The sequence below is a fragment of the Crocuta crocuta genome, unplaced genomic scaffold (genome assembly GCF_008692635.1).
Source record: "Crocuta crocuta isolate KB4526 unplaced genomic scaffold, BGI_CrCroc_1.0 scaffold41, whole genome shotgun sequence".
NCBI lineage: Eukaryota > Metazoa > Chordata > Mammalia > Carnivora > Hyaenidae > Crocuta > Crocuta crocuta.
Window position 1 is genome coordinate 16,057,411 of NW_027529428.1, and position 22,723 is coordinate 16,080,133.

A 22,723-nucleotide genomic window follows, 5' to 3' on the forward strand; every position below is an offset into this window, starting at 1 on the left:
AAACATTTAACAAATAAATAAACTGGTATCAAATCTTTCAGTTAGTCTGCATTCAGAGAATGTAGAAAAGCGTCCTTATAAGTATGTGACAGTGTGACTATGGCAATGATTTAGCCTGGCTAGGTAAGACCCCCACCCCTGAGATCAGTAGTGGGAATCAGTGTAAGTTGGTATTTTGAATGGGGCTTCTGAACAGGGCTGCTAAACACAACAAGGGAAATAAGCCAGATGGAAGTGACCTGCCTAAGGGCAACCCCCATCGGAAACAAAACGTCCAGGTCCCAAGAATCTCTCCCAACAGAAGTCCAGCTGGGCACGAATCACTTACTGGAAAACCTGCAAATGTCTTCATGAGCACCTCCCTGTACATCCCAGGGAGCGAAGGGGTCAGCTTGGGCTCAGGGAAGAGAAAATCTCGTGTGTTTTCTTCATAGCAGGCCAACTCTTCCCACGCTAGAATGAAAGGAGAAAAGCCATAGTAGATTTACATCCTGAAAATGTTCTACGTCCTTGAGTTTAACAAAATGAAAGCTCAGACAGGTGATGGCAGACATAAAAACTCAGATAAGAACTCAGATAAAAACAGACATTTTGGGGGCGCCTGGGTGGCTCAAGTCAGTTAAGCGTCCGACTTCAGCTCAGGTCATGATCTCGCGGTTTGTGAGTTCAACCCCCTGTCAGGCTCTGTGCTGACAGCTCAGAGCCTGGAGTCTGCTTCGGATTCTGTGTCTCCCTCTCTCCCTGCCCCTCTCCCACTCACACACTGTCTCTCTCAAAAATAACAAATAAACATTAAAAAAATAAGCATTTTGATCAAAGTACCTCTTATTTAAGAGGTGGACTAGAACAGACTTCTACTAGTTCTTATGTCATGGATAAATTTCAAAACCCTCCCAAACTCATAAAAGAGAGAGAGAAAAATATCTACAGGATCACTCCATGAAACAGAACATAGAGAAAAGTCTCTTTTCATCCATCTGTCTGTCCCTCTATCCATGCATCCAGCCACCCTTTCCTTCTACAATGTTTTCTAAGGAGCACTTTGGGCCACGTCCTAGGGACAGAAAAGGAGCCAAGCAGGCAGCGCCCTGCTCAACAGAGCTCACGGCGTAGACTAGGGCTCAGCATGTCCTCTGATGCAGATGTATCCTGATGGCCCACAGCACAGCCAAAGCTGTGGCCCTTACTTAGCACGGCTGGTAGCAGCCTCGGGGACTCTTCCAAAATTTGTGGGGACATTTCATGGGCCGGAGTCCAAGGGGCCAGGGTCAAGGCAGTGCAGCGCTCCAGACTCTCGTAAACAACATTCTAATGTCGTAACAGACAATCTTCTAGGCGAGAAGCCGTTTTATAATTAGCGGAGCCTGGAACTTCACTGCTACATGTCAACGGAAAGCACTTTCTTTAAACGATTTTAAAATACACTGAATTTTCAGGAATGCAGGTACCATGTGAATTAAGGGACAACTGTACTTGGCTGTGTTTGGGTCTTTACTGAGCCCCTGCTGGCATTTTGAAAATCATGCCACATCTAAATACTTCCTTATGCCCAGCGTTTATGTATTGATACACATTCCGTTTTATTTGCAACCATTTTCCTTTAATTTCTCCCTGCGTGCAGGGATTTGTTTAAGTTGGTTATATTAAGCACAGTTTTATTTCCGTATGGCGAAAGGGATGCTACCAAACACTCACTACCAAAAGAAGATCTTGGGGCTAAGACAACCGAGAATCACTGAGCGAAGGATGGAGAAGCCACCCTCTGAACACTCCTTGTCTACACAGCAGGTACAACACAGGAGGTTCAGACTAAGAGTGGCCCCTGTACAGAGTACTGCCAAAAAAGAAGCTACAGTCAACGAGGTAGCTTTACTGTTTGGAGACTGCCATTCTGTTTGTGAGAAGTCTGATGAGGGTGGATTTCTGCCACATCAATGGTAGAAAACACCTGATGTTATCGAGTAGGATGGATTAATTTCTTCCTACCTATTCTTTAATATGAATGTTTGGGGGGCGTCTAGGTGGCTCAGTCGGTTAAGTGTCTGACCTCAGCTCAGGTCATGAACTCGCAGTCTGTGAGATTGAGCCCCGCATCGGACTCTGTGCTGACAGCTCAGAGCCTGGAGCTGCTTCAGATTCTCTGTCTCCTTCCCCCTCTGCCCCTCCCCTGCTCATGATCTGTCTCTCTCTCTCTCTCTCAAAAATAAATAAAACCTAGGGGCGCCTGGGTGGCTCAATCGGTTAAGCGTACAACTTTGACTCAGGTCGTGATCTTACTGTTCAGGAGTTTGAGCCTCGCATCGGGCTCTGTGCTGACAGCTCAGAGCCTGGAGCCTCCTTCGGATTCTATGTCTCCCTCTCTCTCTGCTCCACCCCTGCTTGCACTCTGTCTCTCAAAAATGAATAAACATTTAAAAAAATAAAAAATAAAATAAATGAATAAATAAAACCTTTTTTAAAAACTAATGCTAACTAAATAAATATGAATGTTCGGGTTCTACATAAGGATCCACGTGCAGAAAGAACACGTCCGACGGCTTTCATCATAAGATCATGTTTCCTCGCCCTTCCCCTCTCGGACGTGCTCCGGCCACAACGGATTGATGGTGTCTCTCCCCCTCCTCTGCCACGTCCTTCCTCCGCCTGGGCTGTTCCTTCCAAAATATCCTTTCTTCCTTCCCATCCGGTTGAGGTCCCCTTCATCGTTCAAGCTCGGCTTCCAATGTCTCCTCATGTCTCAAAGGTATCCGGTCCAAAACAGAACCTTGATTTTTTCCCCACAAATAAGCTCTCCCCGAGTCTCCCTTCCGAGGAGCCGGGACCACGTGCTTGAGCCACACATCCAGGCTTTTCCCTCGATTCCACTCCTTCGCTGCTCGCGTTAACCCATTAGCCAGTCCCGTCGGCTCCATCCCCGAAACAAAGCCTTAGTCTGTCTCCCTTCTCCATTCTTCCAGCCACTACCTGGTCCCAGCCGCGCGGCCTCCGTCCCGGCCACAGCCACGGCCCCCAAGCTGGTCTCTCTGCTTCCGTTCCTGCCGCACTCACCCCTGTCCTCCACGCGGCGCGATGTTAGGAACACATCAGACGGCGCCTTTCCCCCCCTGCACACCGTCCAGCGGGCTTCCCATCACACTAGGACGCAGCCTAAGCGTCTTACTCTGGCCTTCAAGGCTCCTTGGTCATCCCACGTCCCCCGCCGCCCTTCCTGCTGCCCCTCAAACACACCAAGCTCGCCTCTACCTTAAACGTTCGCCCCTATAATGTTCCTTCCCCGGGTCTCCGCGTGGCCGGCTCCCTCCTATCTCATCGTGGGCCTCGGCTGAAATTCCGTCTGTTAGAAAGGCAGTATTGCCCTTGGGACCTGCAGCCCATTAGGTACCACCAAGCAGGCTTCATTCGGGCACGTGTTTCTGATCTGTTTCCATCAGCGCGCCACGGAGGCAGTGCCTGTCTGCCGCGTTCCTCTCTCTATCCCTGGCAGGGCTGTGCCCAGACAGGGGTGAATGCGGGGCAGTTGGCGGGAGCGGCCCAGCCTCACCTGGAGAGGGGCCATCGGTCAGTGTCTCCCATAGGTCCCTTGAGATGCCATTAAAGAGAGACATTTTAAAACTGTGTTTCGGTGGCAGTCAGAACAGAGTGGTAAAGTGCGGCCTCCCGGGACTGCCCCCAAGTGCGTGCCTGGTCACAGCGGACACTTGCTAAGTGCTTCCTGAGGGGATGCTCGTGAAGACCGACGTGGGGTGATGTAAGGCCCTGCTTATTAAGGTAGCTGCTCAGTTAGCAGTAATCACCCTCTCTGAGACTCCGTTTCCACCACCATGAGAAAAGGGTGGAAAATCCTCTGAGGGGCGCATGGGGGGGTCAGGTAAGCAGCCAACTCTTGATCTCAGCTCAGGTCTTGATCCTGATCAGGGTCTTGATCTCAGGGTTGTGAGTTCAAGCCCCGTGGTGGATTCCACACTGGGCATGAAGCCTGCTTAAAAAAACATTTTTTTCCCAATTTTCACTGTTCATTCATTTCTGAATCGTATCTTTTCAATTGTTTCAATTTCTTTTCATTCATACGTTGAAGAAATATGCATAGAGAATGTACCGTGTGCCAGGAGTCCCAGACCCTGCATGTACACTAGCGAACAAAATGGGTCCTATTCCTGTCCTCCTGGGGCTTACAGTCTACAAGTGTTAAACAATTGTACAAACAAGTGTACAAGGTACATTGACGATGGAGAGAAAGGATGGGAGGCAGCACAAGGCGGGCACAATCCCAAGATCCATCTTAGGATCAATCATTTACTAGTCTCATCCTGGCCACCTGTTTTTAGCAGTGCTCCTTTGACAGTGCTCCCAACGAGGGGCATGACTTCCCCACCTCTGCCGGCAAAACAGACGTCCTTCAGTCTGAGGTCTCACAAGTGCCACCTGAAAATGGGAAGTGATGTGACAGTCTCCTCATCCGCCACTAGCAGCAAAACCCAGCTTTCTACTGAGGGCCACGGTGCGGTGGGTAAGATCCGTGTCCGGCAGCCACAGCTGCTCCAAACCCCGGCCTCCCCGTTTACCAGCTGTGGGACCAGGAGCACAGGCCGTAACCCCCTACCTCCAGGCTCCTCAGAGCACACGGACATCACCTGCTATTATCATGACTACCCCGTGACAGCCACCCAGTAGAGACCCCAGTGCCATCCTGGTCTCTGGACGTCACGTGTTTTCCGCCACGCGCTCCTGCTGGGAACACCTGCGTGCGTGGCTGGTACGATGCCTTACACACTGGCTGTTCTTTTCTCCTTTCATCGGCGTTTGGCTAGCTCTTGTCACCGCATCCAAAATGACAGCTGCCACGTCACCACTGCTGCACTCAGCAAGAATGAAGATAAAAGTAAGAGGCCAGAGGACTGGAGGCATGCTCGTCTACTGCCTTTGGAATCACAGGAATGAAGAAATTGGAGAAGAGATAGAAAGCTGATGTGCCTCAGTTCTCTCCCTGGTTTGATCATATTCTAGAGTCCTAACTGCCACGCAGTGTAAAACTGTCGGCACACCCACGGGATGTGCCAGCAAGAGCCGAGGTTATACACAGGCTGAGCGATACTCATAGGCCACAGGATATGTCTGAAGGAAATCCGTGTTCTGATAGGCTAATGGCACTGACAAGGACATCATTGATGGCGTCAATGAAAAACCTCTTCCCTAAAAAGGAAAATGAGACTTCAAGGAAAAAAAAATTTTTTTGAGAGAAAGCAAGAGCAGGGAAGAAGGGCAGAGGGGGAGAGAGAGAATCTCAGGCAGGCTCTACGCCCAGTGCAGAACCTGACATGGGGCTCAATCCCATGACCCTAGGATCTTGACTTGAGCTGAAATCAAGAGTTGGACGCTCAACCAACTGAACCACCCAGGTGCCCCCAAAATTAATCACTTTCATAACAATATTGTTCTGAAAATCTAACACAGCACACCAGAACTGACAGCGTGCTTCCTATTATGGAGTCTCGTCTGACGCCTTCACTCCCGATAAGGAAACTGAGGCTCTGTGAGTAGAAGACACTCATGATGCCACACGGCAAAGCAGGAATCCAAAACCATATTTTCTGAGGCAGGAGTTCTGTTCTTGCTGATGCCTAGTAACCACCACTACAAAGTATAAAACCAGACTCGGATTGAGGAAACAGGTGCCCACTAACATGGCATTTTACAGCTGGACTGAATACAGATGACTTATCCCAGAGAAGACGTTTTCTCTCTAAGTGATCGGTAAAAAGAAAGCTCCCAGTCCAACAGGATTACACTGCTGCCCCCTGTGTCCATTCGCTTTTTTCCCAGCTTTGTAAACAACCAGAGGAATCAAGGGCTTCGAAGTCACATCTTCGGACCTCTTCATTCTTTAGCAGTAAAGCTGTATGTAAATCTAAGGTACTTGTATCATTAACACATGGTCATAATATGTTTTTTGACGATAAGCGTGTTTGAAAGTAATGTGAGGGGCACCTGGGTGGCTCAGTCGGTTGAGCGTCCGACTTTCGCTTAGGTCATGATCTCGCGGTTCGTGNGGAGCCCAGCACTGGGCTCTGTGCTGACAGCTCGGAGCCTGGAGCCTGCCTTGGATTCTGTGTCTCCCTCTCTCTCCGCCCCTCCCTGCCTTGTGCTCTGTCTCTCTCTCTCAAAAATAAACAAACATTAAATTTTCTTTTAAAAACACAAACAATAAAATAACATCTACAGCAAAATGAAATGGTAACAATTCAGCCAAGTGAAGGGTTGGTCCCTGTGAACATGAATGTGACCTTTGTGATCCTACAGTGCAGCCTACATGACACAAATCATTTTACTTAATTATCTGCTCTCAAGACCCAGCAGAGCAAAAGGGCTCACAATGACCCTGGCACCACTGGTGTGATCCCGGGGAGCACACCCTCAATGAACACGATGGACATATTAATGGATCCATTTGTAATGCATCTGAAGCTGAGTGAAATTGTTTTGAGCAATTCTAATTTAATTCCACTAAAATTGCAGTCTGAAATTGAAGGACTGTAGACAAAAGGAAAACAAGTATAATACAGCCTCCACTTTGTATCTGAGTAACTTCTGAGCTACAGCCAGTATGCATGCACCCAGCCTCAATATTCTCCAATCATCATGGCTTTGAACTATTCTTGCAGATAGATTTCTGGTCATGTGGAAATACATGGTTGGGGCATCTGGAGGGCTCAGTAGGCTAAGCATCTGACTCTTGATTTTGGCTCAGGTCATGATCCCAGGGCCGTGGGATGGAGTCCCATACCAGGCTCTGTGCTGAGCGAGGAGCCTGCTTGAGCTATTCTCTCTCTCTCTGCCCCTCTCCCATTCTCATGTTCTCTCTCGAAATAAAAAAAAGAAACATATGGCAATCTAAGATACACCAAACTTGAAAAAGCAAGTTGCAGAATATGTATATTCAATGAATATATATCCTGAATATACATATAATAAATGCTGGATATTTATAGTACATGTATGTATACATATGTATATATCCTTTTTAGGTTTTTAAATGTATTACATATACTAAATGCATTTTAAAACATCCAAAAAGAAAATTATTAGTAAATGTTGTCAGGAGCTGTTGATGAATGTGGCTTTTGACTTTTTATTTTATATAACTTTGTGTTAGTTTAATTTTTACAGTGAGGGTATGTAGATATTGGGTTATTTTTTTTTTAATTCATGTAGAATTAAGTATGGTCAAAATGGGTCTGCTTCTATTTTATTAACATACTGAAATATAACTTGCCAGTTAGCATTGATACATAGTTGAACAAAAAACTAGGTCAAATAAGGAAAAAAAAAAACCTATGGAAAAAAATGCAATGCCCTGATTTTAGCCTGTCACTTTAGGCTGAAAAACATTCAGTAAGAATTTCTGGAAGCAGGGAAGAGGCACCTCCGGGCTTCCTTCTCTTCTGTCTACCTAAGTAAGCCCCTAACACACAGGGGCGTTCCCGTCCTCAGATCCACGGAGAGTGGGGCTCTTCTCTGTTTTCAGGGCCTGCCTCTACCAGCAAATCAAGATGCAGAAGAAAGAGCCACAGATTTCTGGGTCAGCTCCACCCCTCCGGGCCTTGATCTGCCCCAGGCAGGGCCACCCCGTGCACAACTGTGATCCTCATAAAAGCCTCCATGGCTTTAGCTCAGGAATCTGCCAGGTTCACATTCCTTCCCTCATGCTTTCTTGAGAAGAAGAAAAATTCAAACAGTAACATATCAGAACATACAAAGAAACAGGGGAAATACATATGCAGTAAGCATAACTTATTAAAAACTTTGGTAGGGGCGCCTGAGTGGCTCACTCGGTTAAGCGTCGACCTCGGCTCTCACCGTTAGTGGGTTCGAGCCCTGTGTCAGGCTCTGTGCTAAATGCTTGCTTAGAGCCTGGAGCCTGCTTCAGATTCTGTGTCTCCTTCTCTCTCTGACCCTCCCCACTCATGCTCTGTCTCACTCTATCTCTCAAAAAATAAATAAATGTAAATAAAAAAATAAAAAATAAATAAAAATTTTAAAAAGTCTATTAAGATTAAAAAGAAACTTTGGTGAATATATTGGGAATTTATACCAAACGCAATGTGAACATCCAGGCATCATTTCATAAGTAATCACAGCTTACTGAAAGTCATGTTATACAGAGGAGAAGAAAAAAAACAAATCATGAGAAAATGGAAATTTTTTAAGAAGTAAATTTTAAATTTGAGGTTGTCACAAATAATATCTACAAAAAAGAAGGGGCCAGAAAATATAGTGCACTATACTTTAAAGAAATTATTATATACTTTGCAAACACAGTTAATTCAAACGATAATATCCAGCATTAGCTAGGAGACGGGCGGTGGGCATCCCATACACACTGCTGAATTCAGGAATTACAAAAGTTTGGTGGCAATCAGTTTACTACCAGGTTACAGATGTGGATGGATGGTTTAGTCGAGTCTTCGCTTATCCATGGGGAATTACGTGCCGAGGCCCCCACAGCAGATAGTATTGAATCCTACATACACTGTGTTCTTCCCTATACATACATACTTATGATAAAGTTTAATGTATAAACTAGGCATAGTTGGGGGCACTTGGGTGGCTCAGTGGGTTAAGCATCCGACTTTGGCTCAGGTCATGATCTTGTGGTTCATGGGCTCGAGTCCCACATCGGGCTCTGTGCTGACAGCTCAGAGCCTGGAGCCGGCTTTGGATTCTGTGTCTCCCTCTCTCTCTCTCTGCCCCTTCCCTGCTCTCTCTCTCTGTCTCTCAAAAATAAATAACATTAAAAAAAATTTTTTAATAAATTAGGTGTAGTTAGAGATTCACAACAATAGCCAATGATAAAATAGAATAATCATAACAACACACGGTGATAAAAGTTATGTGAATACGATCTCTCGCAAAATATCTTTTTTTAAATGTTTATTTATTTGAGAGAAAGAGAGCACAGAAGGGAGAGACAGAGAGTGAGGAAGACAGAGGATCCAAAGTGGGCTGTGTGCTGACAGCGGGGCTCGAACTCACAAACCGTGAGATCATGACCTGAGCTGAAGTCAGACACTTAACTGGCTGAGCCCCCCGGGCGCCTGTCTTGCAAAATATCTTGCTGTCCTGTACTCATCCTTCTTGTGATAATGTGATTTGGATTTGGAAAAAATGCCTCTGTAATGAGATGGAGCGAGGTGAGCGGCGGAGCAGTCAGGACTCAGGGCTGGGCTGCTGCTGACACTCTGACTGCTTCCAGACAACGGCCGTGGTAGGTGACCGAAACCACAGGAAGCAAAACCGCGGGTGAGGGGGGTCTACTGTCTTTCTATTCTTTACATATGTACCAAGAGAAAAAAATTATTTTTTTTTATTTTTGAGAGAGAATGAGTACAATCAGGGGAGGGACAGAAAGAGAGGGGGACTGAGGATCCAAAGCAGGCTCTGAGCTGATAGCACAGAGCCTGATGTGGAGCTCAAACTCACAAACCGTGAGATCACGACCTGAGCCGAAGTCAGATGCTTAACAGACTAAGCCACCCAGGAAGCCCTAGAAAAAATAATTTTTATAAATATAGGAAAGACAAGGAAAACCTACATGTTCAACAATATCATTTGAAAGATAATTAGAACATTCTGGAAAAACACATAGCTAACCTTAACCCTAACCCTAACAACAATACACAGGTAAAAAGCAAAACCCCAAATACTATGTCCCTACTGCTTAGAGACTTCTAAGGACACATAAGTAAATTAATGGATTCTTTAATACCATTAAAAATAATGATGTACATCTATGCTTTTAGAAATGACAATACAGGGGCGTCTGGGTGGCTTAGTTGGTTAAGTGTCCGACTTTCGCTTAGGTCATGATCTCGCGGTTCGTGGGTTCGAGCCCCGCGTTGGGCTCTGTGCTGACTGCCAGCTCAGAGCCTGGAGCCTGTTTCAGAGTCTGTGACTCCCTCTCTCTCTGACCCTCCCCTGCTCACGCTGTCTCTCTCTCTCTCCTAGAAATAAATAAAAATAAAAAATAAAAAAAAAAGAAAGAAATGACAATACAACACTGATGTGTGATAGAGGGAAGCCAATAAGAGAAGAAAATGTATGTGACACTATTACATAGAAATTCCATATCTAGGTGCTCTTCTGTCCAGAGACAAATATCAAGAAACATGTTCACTGAATTATAAATAGAGGTTTTCTCATCATTTTGGAATGCTTTTTGCAACAAGTCAAACCATAAAGCTATTTTCACTTTTGGAAAAGAAAAGGCAAAAAACAATAATAGCAAAGATCAAAAAAGAATTAGAAATGTTCCTGAGTTTTAATGTTTATTTATTTTTGAGAGAGAGAGCAAGCGAGGGAGGGAGGGGTGCAGAGAGAGGGAGAGACCGAATTCGAAGATGGTTCCAGGCTCCGAGCTGTCAGCACAGAGCCAGACACAGAGCTCGAACTCATGAGCTGTGAATCATGACCTGAGCCAAAGTCGGACACTTAACCAACTGAGCCACCCAGGTGCCTCCTAAGTTTTAAATATTCTCTCATTCTCTCTCTCTCTGTCTGTCTCTCTGTCTGTCTCTAATTCTTTTTTGATCTTTGCTGGCAAGAACTGTCTGTCTGTCTGTCTGTCTCTCTCTCTCTCTCTCTCTCTCTCTCACACACACACACACACACACGACTAAAATCACCAGGTAACCAGCCACACTGAGAAACTAGGTATGAGAACTGATGCCACGATGCATAAGCTCAGGTCAGGCGTCCTGCCATTCAAGACACACAGGAGGCAAAGGCCCCACTGAGTGGCTTCCTCCTAAAGTCTCATGATTCTGGCAAGAATTGTTTCCATAAAAGGGTCAGATAGTAAATATTTTAGGCTTTGCAGACCGCATGGTCATAAATACTCTCAACTCCAGCATAAACAAAGGCAGCCACAGACAACATTGAAATAAATGAGCATGGCCAATGAAATGTGAATTTTATATAAATTTCACATCACTAAATACTCATATTTAAAAACTTTTTTTCCAACTCTTCAAACCTCCAAGAACCAAAAACAGTTTGGCAGTTCCTTAAAAAGTTAAACACAGAGGTGCCATATGACACAGATACTCTGCTCCTAGGTATAAATCCTGAAAACACATACTCACACAACAACTTGTACGTGAATGATGACAGCAGTGTTATTCATAATATTCAAAAAGTGGAAACAACCCATCAACCAACAAATGGATAAACAAACTTTGACGTGTCCATGTAAAAGCACATGACGCACCCAAAACAAGAAACGAAGTAATGCTGACAGGCTACAAGGTGGGTGGATCTTGAAAACACACACAGTGGAAGAAGCCAGACACCAAAGGCCGCATATCGTTTGATTCCATTTATGCTAAATGTCCAGAATAGGCAAAGCCAGAGAGAAAATAGACTAGTGGTGGCCAGGGCTGTGGGAAGAGGGAATGAAGACTGACTATTAATGACTACAATGGGGGTTTCTTTGAGATAATAAAAATATTCTGGAAGAAGACAGTGGTGATGGTCGCAGACTTTGTGAAGACACTAAATCAACTGAGTTGTACACTTGACAATAGTGAGGTTTAGCGTACATGAATTAAATATACAGTATATGAATCTCAATGTGTGAAAATATAGAAATTTAGTTCACGAGTCGCACAAAACAACCCGCGCGCTGGATTTGGCCTGGAACCTCCAGTTTGCAAGCCCTGTTCTAGCGTCTAACACAGAAGATAGTTTCGGGTTCGCCAACAAAGTCAAAGGCAAAAACTTGCAAGAAACTGAGCCACGCTTTTCTTACTTGATGATGATTAAAGTTATTAAAAAATGGAAAGCCAAAGCACCTTTAAGTTATGCTTACTGCCACCAGACCCGTAAAGTTACTTCTCTGAGAACGGACAAAATTCAACAGACAGGTGGGGGCTGGGGGAGAAGTGAGTGTTCTAGAAAGCACAACTTGTAAACACCAGTCCCCATTCTGTCGTGCCAAAATCCCTTCAAAATTAAAACGAGCTGATTTAGAATCACATTTACTGGCACATTACCTGGAGATACTAGCTGTATCAATTCAAACCTGGTTAGGAAACCTAAAATAGAAAAAATGAGATTTTAATACTTTAGAAAATTGCCAGAGTTTTTCATAATTGCTAAGTTTAAAGCTGCTATAACATCCCATTTACAATAATAATAATAATAATAATGCCATACCAACAAAGATTCAGGTATTTCTAGAACCAGTAATCCAAGGCATAGAGTGAGAGTAACTAAGTTATAAAAATAACATTTTGTGCCCTGAAACGTATTGATGACAGGGATGTAATATTTTCTCTCTTAAAAATGTATTCATAAATCACTGCCATAAAAATCAACTTCTCATTTAAAACATTCAAAATCCAACTCTTGTCCATTAACCTATACAAGTTTATCATGCTTAAAACAGTATGCTCTCTAACAATATAAATGAAACATAAAATATAACACTTTTTATACTCCCTGAGCCCAAAGCATATTAATAGTGAATCCATGTACAAAATCTATAAGGACAAGAATAAAATTCAAATATTAAAGTAACTTAAATGGTATAACAATAAAAAAATCAATAAAGATCATTCCCCCAAATTATAGAAGTGAAGACATTTAAAAATAGACAATAATGATGGCAATTATAGACAATGATAGGTACTAATCTATATTATATACTTGAAAGTTGCTGAGAGTAGGCCTTAAATGTTCTCACCACAAGAAAACAAATGGTAGTTATGTGATGTGATGAGTGTGTTAGCTAATGCTGTGGTACTGATTCTGCAATACCTAAGTATATCTAATCCACATGTTACATACCTTACACTGACATAATGTGATACGTGAATTATGTCTCAAAAAAGCTGGAAGTCTATCTACAAGAAAAGTAAAATTCTCCCTTTGGAGACTTATGAAAAGCATGTGAGTGCATGAGGACTGAATTTTAAATGCCAAGAAACTGACAGGTAAGACAGTTTGTAATTTTAGGTTTTCCAAGTAGGACAATAGTAATGTTAAGTCCTTCATTTGTCTCAGGCTCTAAATTCCTTACGTTCAGTGAGTTCTCACTGTATCCCATGTTCATGGATTGGAAGACTTAATATTGTTCAGAAGGAACCATTCCTCAAATTGATCTACAGGTTCAGTGCAACCCCTATCATCATCCTAGCTGGCTTCTTTGCAGAAACTGACAGGCTGATCCTAAAATTCATACGGAAACCAAGAGAATCCAGATAGCAAAAACTGCCTTGGAAAGAAGATATAAGGTGGAGGACTCACATTTCCTGATTTCAAAACTTACTTACAAAGTTACAGTACTCAAGATTGTATGTTACTGGATCCACAGAATAGAATAGAGAGTCCAAAAACACCCCCCATATTTAGAGTCAATTGATCTTCAACAAACGTGTCAAGACTATTCAATGGGGGGAAGATACTCTTATCCACAAATGAGACCAGGACAGCTGGATACCCAGATGCAAAAGAATGAAGCCGAACCCCTACCTCATGCTATTTACAAAAGTCAACTTAATATGTGTGATAGGACTAAATATGAAAGCTAAAACTATAAAACATCAAAAGCTCAAGTAACAAAAGGAAAACAGATAAAACAGAATTCATCAAAATTAAAAATGATTGTGTTTCAAAGAACACCGTCAAGAAAATGAAAAGATAATGGAAGAAAGAATGGGATTTGTATCTACAATACACAAAGAACTCAATACATTACAATTTTGTAATATATTACAACTCAATAATAAAAAGCCAAATAATCCAATTAAAATATAAGCAAAAGCTCTGAATACACATTTCTCCAAATAACATATACAAATAGTATAAGCACATGAAAAATAAGCACATAAAAAAATGCTCAACATCATCAAAACCACAATGAGATTTCACTCATGCCCACAAGAAAGGCCACCAATCATAAGGACAGGTAATAAGCGTTGACCAGGATGTGGAGAAATGGATCCCTCAAACATTGCTGGTGGGATGTAAAATGACGCAGTTGCTTCGGTCAAGTTTCTCCAAAGATTAAAAAGAATTACCAGACGACCCAGTACTTCCACTCCGAGGTATAGACACAAGAGAAATGGAAACATATGTCCACACAAACACACACACAAAAACTTGTACACAAGGATTCACATCAACATCATTCGTCATAACCCAAACATGAAGACAACTCAAATGAATAAACAAAATGTGGCATGCCATACCATGGAACACTACTTGGCCACAAAAAGAAATGAAGTACTGACACATGCTATAGCAAAGATGAATCTTGAAAACATGCTAAGTGAAAGAAGCCAGTCACAAAGGACCACATATTATATAATTCCACTTATATGAAATATCCAGCATAAGCAAATCTATAGAGACAGAAATATTGGTTAGTAGTTGTCCAGGGCTGGGAGTGATAAGGAAGCATGGGTTTAAGGTTTCTTTCTATGGTGATAAAAATATCCTAACATTAATTATGGTGATGTTTGCAAACTGGTGCAGCACTCTGGAAAACGGTATGGAGGTTCCTCAAAAAGTCAAAACTAGAGCTACCCTATGACCCAGCAACTGCACTACCAGGTATTTACCCAAGGGATACAGGTGTGCTGTTTTGAAGGGGCACATGCACCCCAATGGTTATAGCAGCGCTAATGACAATAGCCAAAGTATGGAAAGAGCCCAAACTTCCATCAATAGATGAGAGGATAAAGGAGATGTGGTACATATATACAATGGAATATTACTCGGCAATCAAAAAGAATGAAATCTTGCCATTTGCAACTACGTGGACGGAACTAGAGAGTGTTATGCTAAGTGAAATTAGTCAGAGAAACACAAATATTATATGACTTCATCCATATGAGGAATTTAAGGTACAAAACAGCTGAACATAAGAGAAGGGAAACAAAATTAATATAAAAACAAGGAGAGGAACAAAACATAAAAGACTCTTAAATTTAGAGAACAAAACAGGGTTGCTGGAGGGGTTGTGGGAGGGGGGATGGGCTGAATGGGTGAGGGGCATTAAGGAATCTACTCCTGAAATCATTGTTGTACTATATGCTAACTACTTGGATGTAAATTTAGAAATTAATTAATTAGTTAATTATTTTTAAAAATTATGGTGGTTACATAACTGTATGAAGATACAAAAACCATTACATTGAAATAGATAAACAAACAAAAGTGTACCATCCACTAAATCCTATCTCTATCTAGACAAGGGTTTGTAACAGAATCAAAAACATGATTCATATTTGATATAGACTCTCTTGGATATGAATATGAATCAAAATGGAAACGTCACAACTTAGAATACAGAGTTTTCTATCGGCACACACACAATTACAAGCACCTGATGGTTGTTTTGTTTTGTTTTAAGAGTACCTACTTTCTAAAATTTCTGCTACAGCCCCAGGATCTATTGCATTTTCAAATACCTGCAGGGGGAAAAATGGTGAAAATAAATTTTAAAAGATTAATATATGCTTATAGGAACTGTAGATTATATTTTCCCAAACAATTAACACATGTCAATTCCAGCCATACAGTATGTTAAAATTCAACAGGAGTGTCTTTAACGGGTATGTGGTTAAAAGTTCAACAAATGACTACAGAATGAGAATAAACAAAATACCAAGTACAAGGAAAATGTGAGTTAGCTGACTCTACCACATGCTCAAAATGTCATCAACTTGACCTAGCCTTACAGTTTATTGCTAAAAGCACATCTGGCATCAACCTCAAAGAGTCTTGCTTAAGTATCCAGAAAAACATTCTGCATACCATGGACACTCATTAAGTGATGTTAACTGAATAAACGACTCTAGCAATTGGTTGTGCTAAACAGGAATCTAAGTACAAATTCTATCTATGTGTAACACAAAAGGAAACCTATGCACTAGCAGTACACTCCTACAGAATCCAAAATAACAAGAGAGAGGGAGAGCCTCATAAGTTTAAAGTATATCATGAAGCACAAGACAAACGTTGTGATGTCTGTCGAGCCAATGCCAAATCTGCTTATCTTGTCCTTGAGCTAAATGTCTGGGACAGGACTGAAATTAAAAGCATCCCACGCCCCTCTCCCTAAATTCTGGAAGCCTGCATGAAACAAAAGTTTTAAGCAGAGTCTGGTTTCAGGCACTACTGTTCTGATTCAAACGGTATTTAAACATAAGCCAGGTTAAAATCTGCTCTGGATTCAAAGCCGGGTCTGCTTTTAACTACAAAAGTGGAGGCTATCCCCTATAATCCATTTTTGCCTTCCTGACCTAGATGTATCAAGCAAATGTGGGTGAGGGTTTTTTTCCCCCAAAACTATTTCAATAATGGCATCCCTTCACTTCATCTATGTCTAAGGATTTTCTCAAGTATGACCATGGGAAGTAAATGATCAACGTAAACTGTTCAAACACAATGTCTCATACATTCCTTATGAGTAGTTTATTTATCCAAATGTTTTGGAGCATTCAATTCTGGGTTACACAGAAGGTCCAAAGATGAGAAAATGTTTCTTCCACCTGCTGCACACGTTTGCAGCCAGACAAGGGAACAAATGCAAGAAAGCTGGAATATTCTGAACCCAAACAGCTCACACACGAGGGTTCAGATTTTTAAATAACCACATGTTACAGAAAGAAACATGGTCCATGATACATGCTTGACCAGCACTCTCCAAGGTACTGCTTTGCAACGGGGGTGGGGGGAGGGTGGGGAGGGCATCTAGAGTCTGGTGTGTCTGAAGCTCATCTTCCTTTTCTACATGTCAGGGATGTTGGACTCGATGACTTCCAAGTTCATTTACAGAATTATCATTCTGTGCTTCTCTGATTTTGTATCCTTGGGCTTCTTATAAAAAGATTTTTAAAGTCTTCTAGAGAAGCAAACTTGATAAACTAAAAAGGAAATTCTTAGGGGAAAGAATAGACTGGATTTTCACCACCCACTTCCTACCACTACTAATATCTAGTAGAAGTAGGTTCCTTCCGATCCTGACTATACGTTCCAAGATAATAGCCATTTATTCCTCTCCTATCTTATTTAACCAGTTTGGTAGACTCTATCTAAATAAACAAGCCGTAATTTACAAAAATATTATCTACAGCCCTAGCCTTTTGGAAAATCAATCCTCATCTCGTCTCCCATTCTCAGATGGAAACAGGTCATTTTCTGGGCAGCATAATTCAGACCTTTACAAGGGATGGGCTCTAGCCTGGAGCCTACCCATATTCATCCTGTCTCTCAAAGAAGCAGCTCAGTGATATTGTTTTGAGAGGAAATCATTAGATTCGTCAAGGTTAAAACTGATTTCACCTCCAAATTCCAAAACAAAAACTTCCAAAGGACAGCCAATGATTCATAGTAATGAACTTAATATTCTAAATTGAAGTGGGAAGCAGGTTGATAAATGTTCTATTAATATCATGTTCATATTCATTGGAATGAAACCTAGCCTTTATCACTGTAGCTAAATAAACCAGGTATGACCTAAGAATACTCACAGGCTTGTTTTGTTACAGGACTTCAGGCACAGGTTTTACTAATTGGAATCTAGTTTTTTCATTATTTCTCCAAGTCTACCAAAGTTTGTTTCCAAGGTCTAGTAACTTACTGATAATCCCTGTCATAAATGTAATGCAACTGCCTCTAACACCTCCAAGAACATTCAGAAAATGCGCTCTGCTCCAGTTAGAAAAATGCCACGGGAGTTCCAAGAATAGAAAACATCCACCAGGGTATTGAGCGCTAGGTTGACAGCACTTGGCTCAGACCTGCACTGCAAAAGCTAGTCCTCCAACTATGGTGTCGCACTGTGCTGAGGCGGCTTCAAGTCCTTTTTATTTATTTTTTTTTTTTTTATTTATTTCTGGGAGAGAGAGAGAGAGAGACCGCGTCAGCAGGGGAGGGTCAGAGAGAGAGGGAGTCACAGACTGAAACAGGCTCCAGGCTCTGAGCTGGCAGTCAGCACAGAGCCCGATCGTGACCCAAGCGAAAGTCGGACGCTTAACCGACTGAGCCACCCAGGCGCCCCATTTTTTAAAAGAAAATGTACAAAATAACTTAATAAGAACCGTGTTCTTCATCGGACGGCAACATTTCAATTTCTCCGTTTCGCCGCGAGAAAGTCAAGATCACCTTTTCAAACCTCATGCTCTGCTGAATCACAATAGGGAACAGCGAAGGAAAGCAGTCAGTCTCCAGGTACTGATTCAGGAGGTACACCCCAAGGTACACATCTTGCTTGTCGGGAAGGAACACCCCTGGACAGGAAATCTTAAAAAGAAAGAAAAGGGAGTAGAGAACAGGGTTTGTTTTGTTTCGTGTTTGAACGGGAGCGCTGGTTCCCGCCCCGTCACCTGTCACACACCTGCACCTCCCTCGCCCGCGGTCTCCTTCCCCAAGTGCAACTTCCGGCTTCCTCCCACGCCCGGCCAGGTGTCACAACCGTTNCGGCCGCGCTGCCCGACGACGACCGCATGGACCTGAATCCGTCGTTCTTGGGCATCGCCCTGCGCTCCCTGCTGGCCATCGACCTGTGGCTGTCCAAGAAGCTGGGGGTGTGCGCCGGGGAGAGCTCGTCCTGGGGCAGCATGCGGCCCCTGATGAAGCTGCTGGAGATCTCGGGCCACGGCATCCCCTGGCTGCTGGGCACCCTCTACTGCCTCTCCAGGAGCGACAGCTGGGCCGGGCGCGAGGTGCTCATGAACCTGCTCTTCGCCCTGCTGTTGGACCTGCTGCTGGTGACCCTGATCAAGGGGCTGGTGCGCAGGCGCCGCCCGGCCCACAACCAGATGGACATGTTTGTCACCCTCTCGGTGGACAAGTACTCCTTCCCCTCGGGCCATGCCACCAGGGCCGCCCTGGTGTCCCGGTTCATCCTGAACCACTTGGTGCTGGCCATTCCGCTGAGGGTGCTGGTGGTACTGTGGGCTTTCATCTTGGGCCTCTCCAGGGTCATGCTGGGGCGTCACAATGTCACCGACGTGGCTTTTGGCTTTTTTCTGGGCTACACGCAGTACAGCATCGTGGACTATTGCTGGCTTTCGCCGCACACTGCCCCGGTCCTCTTCCTGCTGTGGAACCAGCAATGACACCGGTTCATTCATCAGGGCACCAGGAGATGGAAGGTTTCCACGTGTGACCATGTGACAAAAACCAGCAGCTACTCCTGCTCTCCCCTTTAAGGACATTTCAGGCTTCTTCTGAGATTTCAGGTGTCATACCATCTTGACGGCTTGCTAGGCCAGAGAACGTGCTGGCCATCAGGACCACAGCCATATAACAGCCGAAAAAAAGGAAAAAAAGGCAACAAAAAAAAACACCTCTCTATTATATATTTATTCAACAATGATTTATATCCCAGGACAACTGCAAAGAAAACAAGCTGGGGTGATTATAATATTGCTGTTTTTAAAAGTTGACATCAGTAAATTCTGTGTTTTGTAGTTATCCTGTAACTCAACGGATCACCTGTAAAGTGAACTTCGTGGAAAAAAAGCAAAACATGGTCTTCATTCTGTAAATGTACATGCAGATGAGCCACCTACTAAGCCTAGTTCTTCTCCTGAGGTAGATTTTAGACAGCATTTTAAGAGTCTAAGACATAAGTTTTTCTTACTGAATCCCTGAAAATCTGTTGCCACAGTATCTTCTTAATCCTGATTTTCTTGATAAGCTTTTTTAGTTGATCGTCTCTTCCATCTTTGTGGATTGGGGAGCGAGAAGAGAGATTACAGTATATATCGTTCTTTCCTTTTCCTCTACGTTCTCAAAAAATCTTTAAATAGGTGTTTATTTCCCAGTACTCTCTAACAGTACCTTTTTGCATTCAGAGAACAAGCCAAGAACTTACTTGAAGAAGAAGCACTTAATGTAGATATGGGCATATCTACAGTGCCCATGGAAAAAGATGGGACTGTGACCAAATGCTTAACTCTGTTGACAACAAATAGCATGGCATGAGACAGGGCAGAAGAACTCATTGAGGACGTCAGCAGCTGAGAGTCTGGGCATGGGCTTACCATGTATATGTCAGTGGGCCACTCTGGCCGGAAATGGGACTGTTCTGCCCATTACCTCTACTGATAAAGAATGATGCTTCTGTACTAAGGTAACAAAATAGGAAAATAACTCGATTCTTTGCAGTGCAAGGGCATAAACTTTCTCATATGTACCACAAGGATGACCCTGTATAGTATAGTTTTTCATATGGAATTCCATTTCCCCGTGTACAGCACACTTTAGCTAACAGTATTTGACTTGAAACTCATCAGGGGAGCCCCCTGCTATACCAGGCACAGGCATAACTAACTCCTAAATTCCCCTTTACGGTGACCGTTACATTTAAAGCAGTTTATCCAGGGTGCCTCCCCAAATCACAAGACCAAAGACCACCAAATGCAGGATAGACTCTGCTCATTATTCTTTGAACAGGAAAGACCAAAAAAGGGTCTGAGCTTTAAATGCTGTTCTCCTTGAAAAACAACCTTTAAATTACCCATGGAAGTGGTGTTTTCAGATAATGATAAATTATTTTGACATTTATAAAGAGAAAGGATTTGGCCTCTGATCTGTCACATTGAGGGGAACATTGGAATCTGGAGAATAGCATGACAGGTAGGCTCTGATTGGGTGGAAGTGTGAACTTTCTGAGTGTGAGAGGCACACTTAAAGAGGAACTCCTCAGAGTAAAATAAAGTCCTTTGCATCCCCACAACATCCTGAACACGGACTACCTCTTCTCTCACTGAATCAGCCCAACTGTAAAGCTCTAAGTGGTTTGCTTTATTGTTTAATCTTAGAGAGGTCTTTGTTTCAATCCAACAATATTCAGGCCAGCTATTTTTAGAAGCAAATGACATTTATTGCCTTTTGCAGTGTTCATAAGTCTCAATATTGAGGGCTCAGAGCTAGGCTTATCCTCTGCTCCCTGGTTATACTTCTGGAATTCCACATTTCACTTGTTCGGACCAGACTCTGCAGGCTTTTAAAGCACAGATCAATTCAACTGACGTTCCTTGAAGCACTCTAAGTACTGTAGAGTAGAAAACTGATTTTACTGTAATCATACACTGAGGAATGCTTTTTAAAAATTAAAATAAAATTAACCAGTAATGTTTGAATGAAGCGAGATGGAAACTTGCTTCATTTTTGCCTTGATGAGCAGGAAGGCTGATTTATCACTTAGCTCCTCAAGAATTCCTTCCTCTTACTGCAAAGTTTTGAGAGTTGGCACTTGCTGTAGCACAGTTGATAAGAGTCTGGTCCTATTTGCTCTTAGCAAAATGGGACAAATCCAGGAAATTTTTTTCTTCTGGATCTGCAGTATGATGAAACTGTAGCACCTGCCACTTGTATGGAGGCTGACATATCTTCCATGGCCATAACCTGACTGCACTGTGCTTGTAAATCACGGCCAGCGGAGACGCCCTTACAACTGACAGGCAAAGCTGCCTGACCGTCTGTCACCAACTTAAGATGGAAGGATTGGAAAATACAAGCTGAATTAAAAGAAATGCCTGATCTCAAACAGGAACAATGCAGTCACTCTGCCACAGCACCTCACTTAAGTAGGATTCAGTGGACAATTATAAAACAAGTGTTGGTTGATTGACTTCCCTTTTGGAATTAGCAAGCTAGAGCCATCTCTAGGGGAAATACCTTAGAATTTATTCAGTTGGTTCGTAGAGGTGGCAAATTATCAGGAAGTCATTGGGCTTTATGAAATTAAACTCTTCCCTTGTTATTTAAAGGAAGGTGTTTTGTTTTTAATTCTTTCACAAATCTTTATCCTGGAAAAAAAATAAAATTCTTCTTGGACTTAATGCAAGGTTATTATTATTATTTTAATTTTAGAGAGCGCACGCAGGTAGGGGAGAGGGGCAGAGGGAGAAAGAGAATCTTAAGCAGTCTCCTCGCCAAGCACAGAGACTACAAGGGACTCCATCCTATGACCCTGGGATCATGACCTCAGTGAAAAGCAAGAGTCAAACATTCAACCAACTGAGCCACCCAGGCGTCCCCGTTAAAGTAACAGAAAATTTTAGGCTAAAGNNNNGGGGGGGGGGGATGGAAGGTGATGGGCTGAATTAAAACTTAAGAAGTCAGGGAAGACCAATGTAGAGGATCTTAAGGACAGAGAGGTATGATCTGGCCCAAAAGATAATGATGTGTGTGGTGGTGAGGTGGGCAGAGGTGGTGAAAATGATCAGGACCATTTCGGAACCCTGGGCAGAGAGTGGAATCTGGGGCACGAGTGGAGGTCGGTCGACTTCTCTTACCGCCCGGATCTGGAGTTCCACCACCACCTCCAGAGGCATGGTGCCCTGCGTGGGCGAAAAGCACTGGAATGAAAAGATCCTTTTGTGCTGAGCCTTGGACAGATTTTTCTTACTTTAGCTCAATCCCGAGGGCAAACGTTCCCAGCAGCTTCCCCAGGCCCTTTATCCCCTGGGTCACCCCCATCCGTCCCCCCCGCTCCGCCCCAGCCCAGGTCCCTCCCACCGGGATGGGTCTCACACTGCGCGAGCTGGAGCCAAGGCTTCCAGAAGGCGGACGCGTCGCGTTGCCATGAACGCTCCGACGCGCAACTTTCCACGGGAACGCGTGAGGAGGCTCTGCGCATGCGTGCGCGCCCCCGCGGCTGGGTCGGAAGGCGGCGCGCGCCCGAGGCGGGCTTCCCGGGCGTCCC

At 43.4% G+C, this 22,723-nt stretch overlaps 1 protein-coding gene across 3 annotated transcripts in view; it reads right to left on the reverse strand.

The window, feature by feature from the left end:
* Nucleotides 1-22,458, reverse strand: part of SPATA6L (spermatogenesis associated 6 like) — a 50,687-nt gene extending 28,229 nt beyond the window's left edge. For 2 of the 3 annotated variants that reach the window (XM_077759444.1, XM_077759443.1), the window contains exons 1-5: nucleotides 18,567-18,996; nucleotides 18,169-18,306; nucleotides 15,422-15,470; nucleotides 12,048-12,089; nucleotides 329-453 (exon numbers count right to left, since the gene is read on the reverse strand). In XM_077759444.1, the coding sequence (XP_077615570.1) occupies nucleotides 329-453; nucleotides 12,048-12,089; nucleotides 15,422-15,470; nucleotides 18,169-18,306; nucleotides 18,567-18,878 (666 nt within the window). In that variant the 5' untranslated portion in view covers nucleotides 18,879-18,996. Of the gene's footprint in view, nucleotides 1-328; nucleotides 454-12,047; nucleotides 12,090-15,421; nucleotides 15,471-18,168; nucleotides 18,307-18,566; nucleotides 18,997-22,313 lie in introns of those variants that run through there. The other variant, XM_077759445.1, reaches the window with a different exon arrangement.
* Between the last annotated feature and the right edge of the window lie 265 nt (nucleotides 22,459-22,723).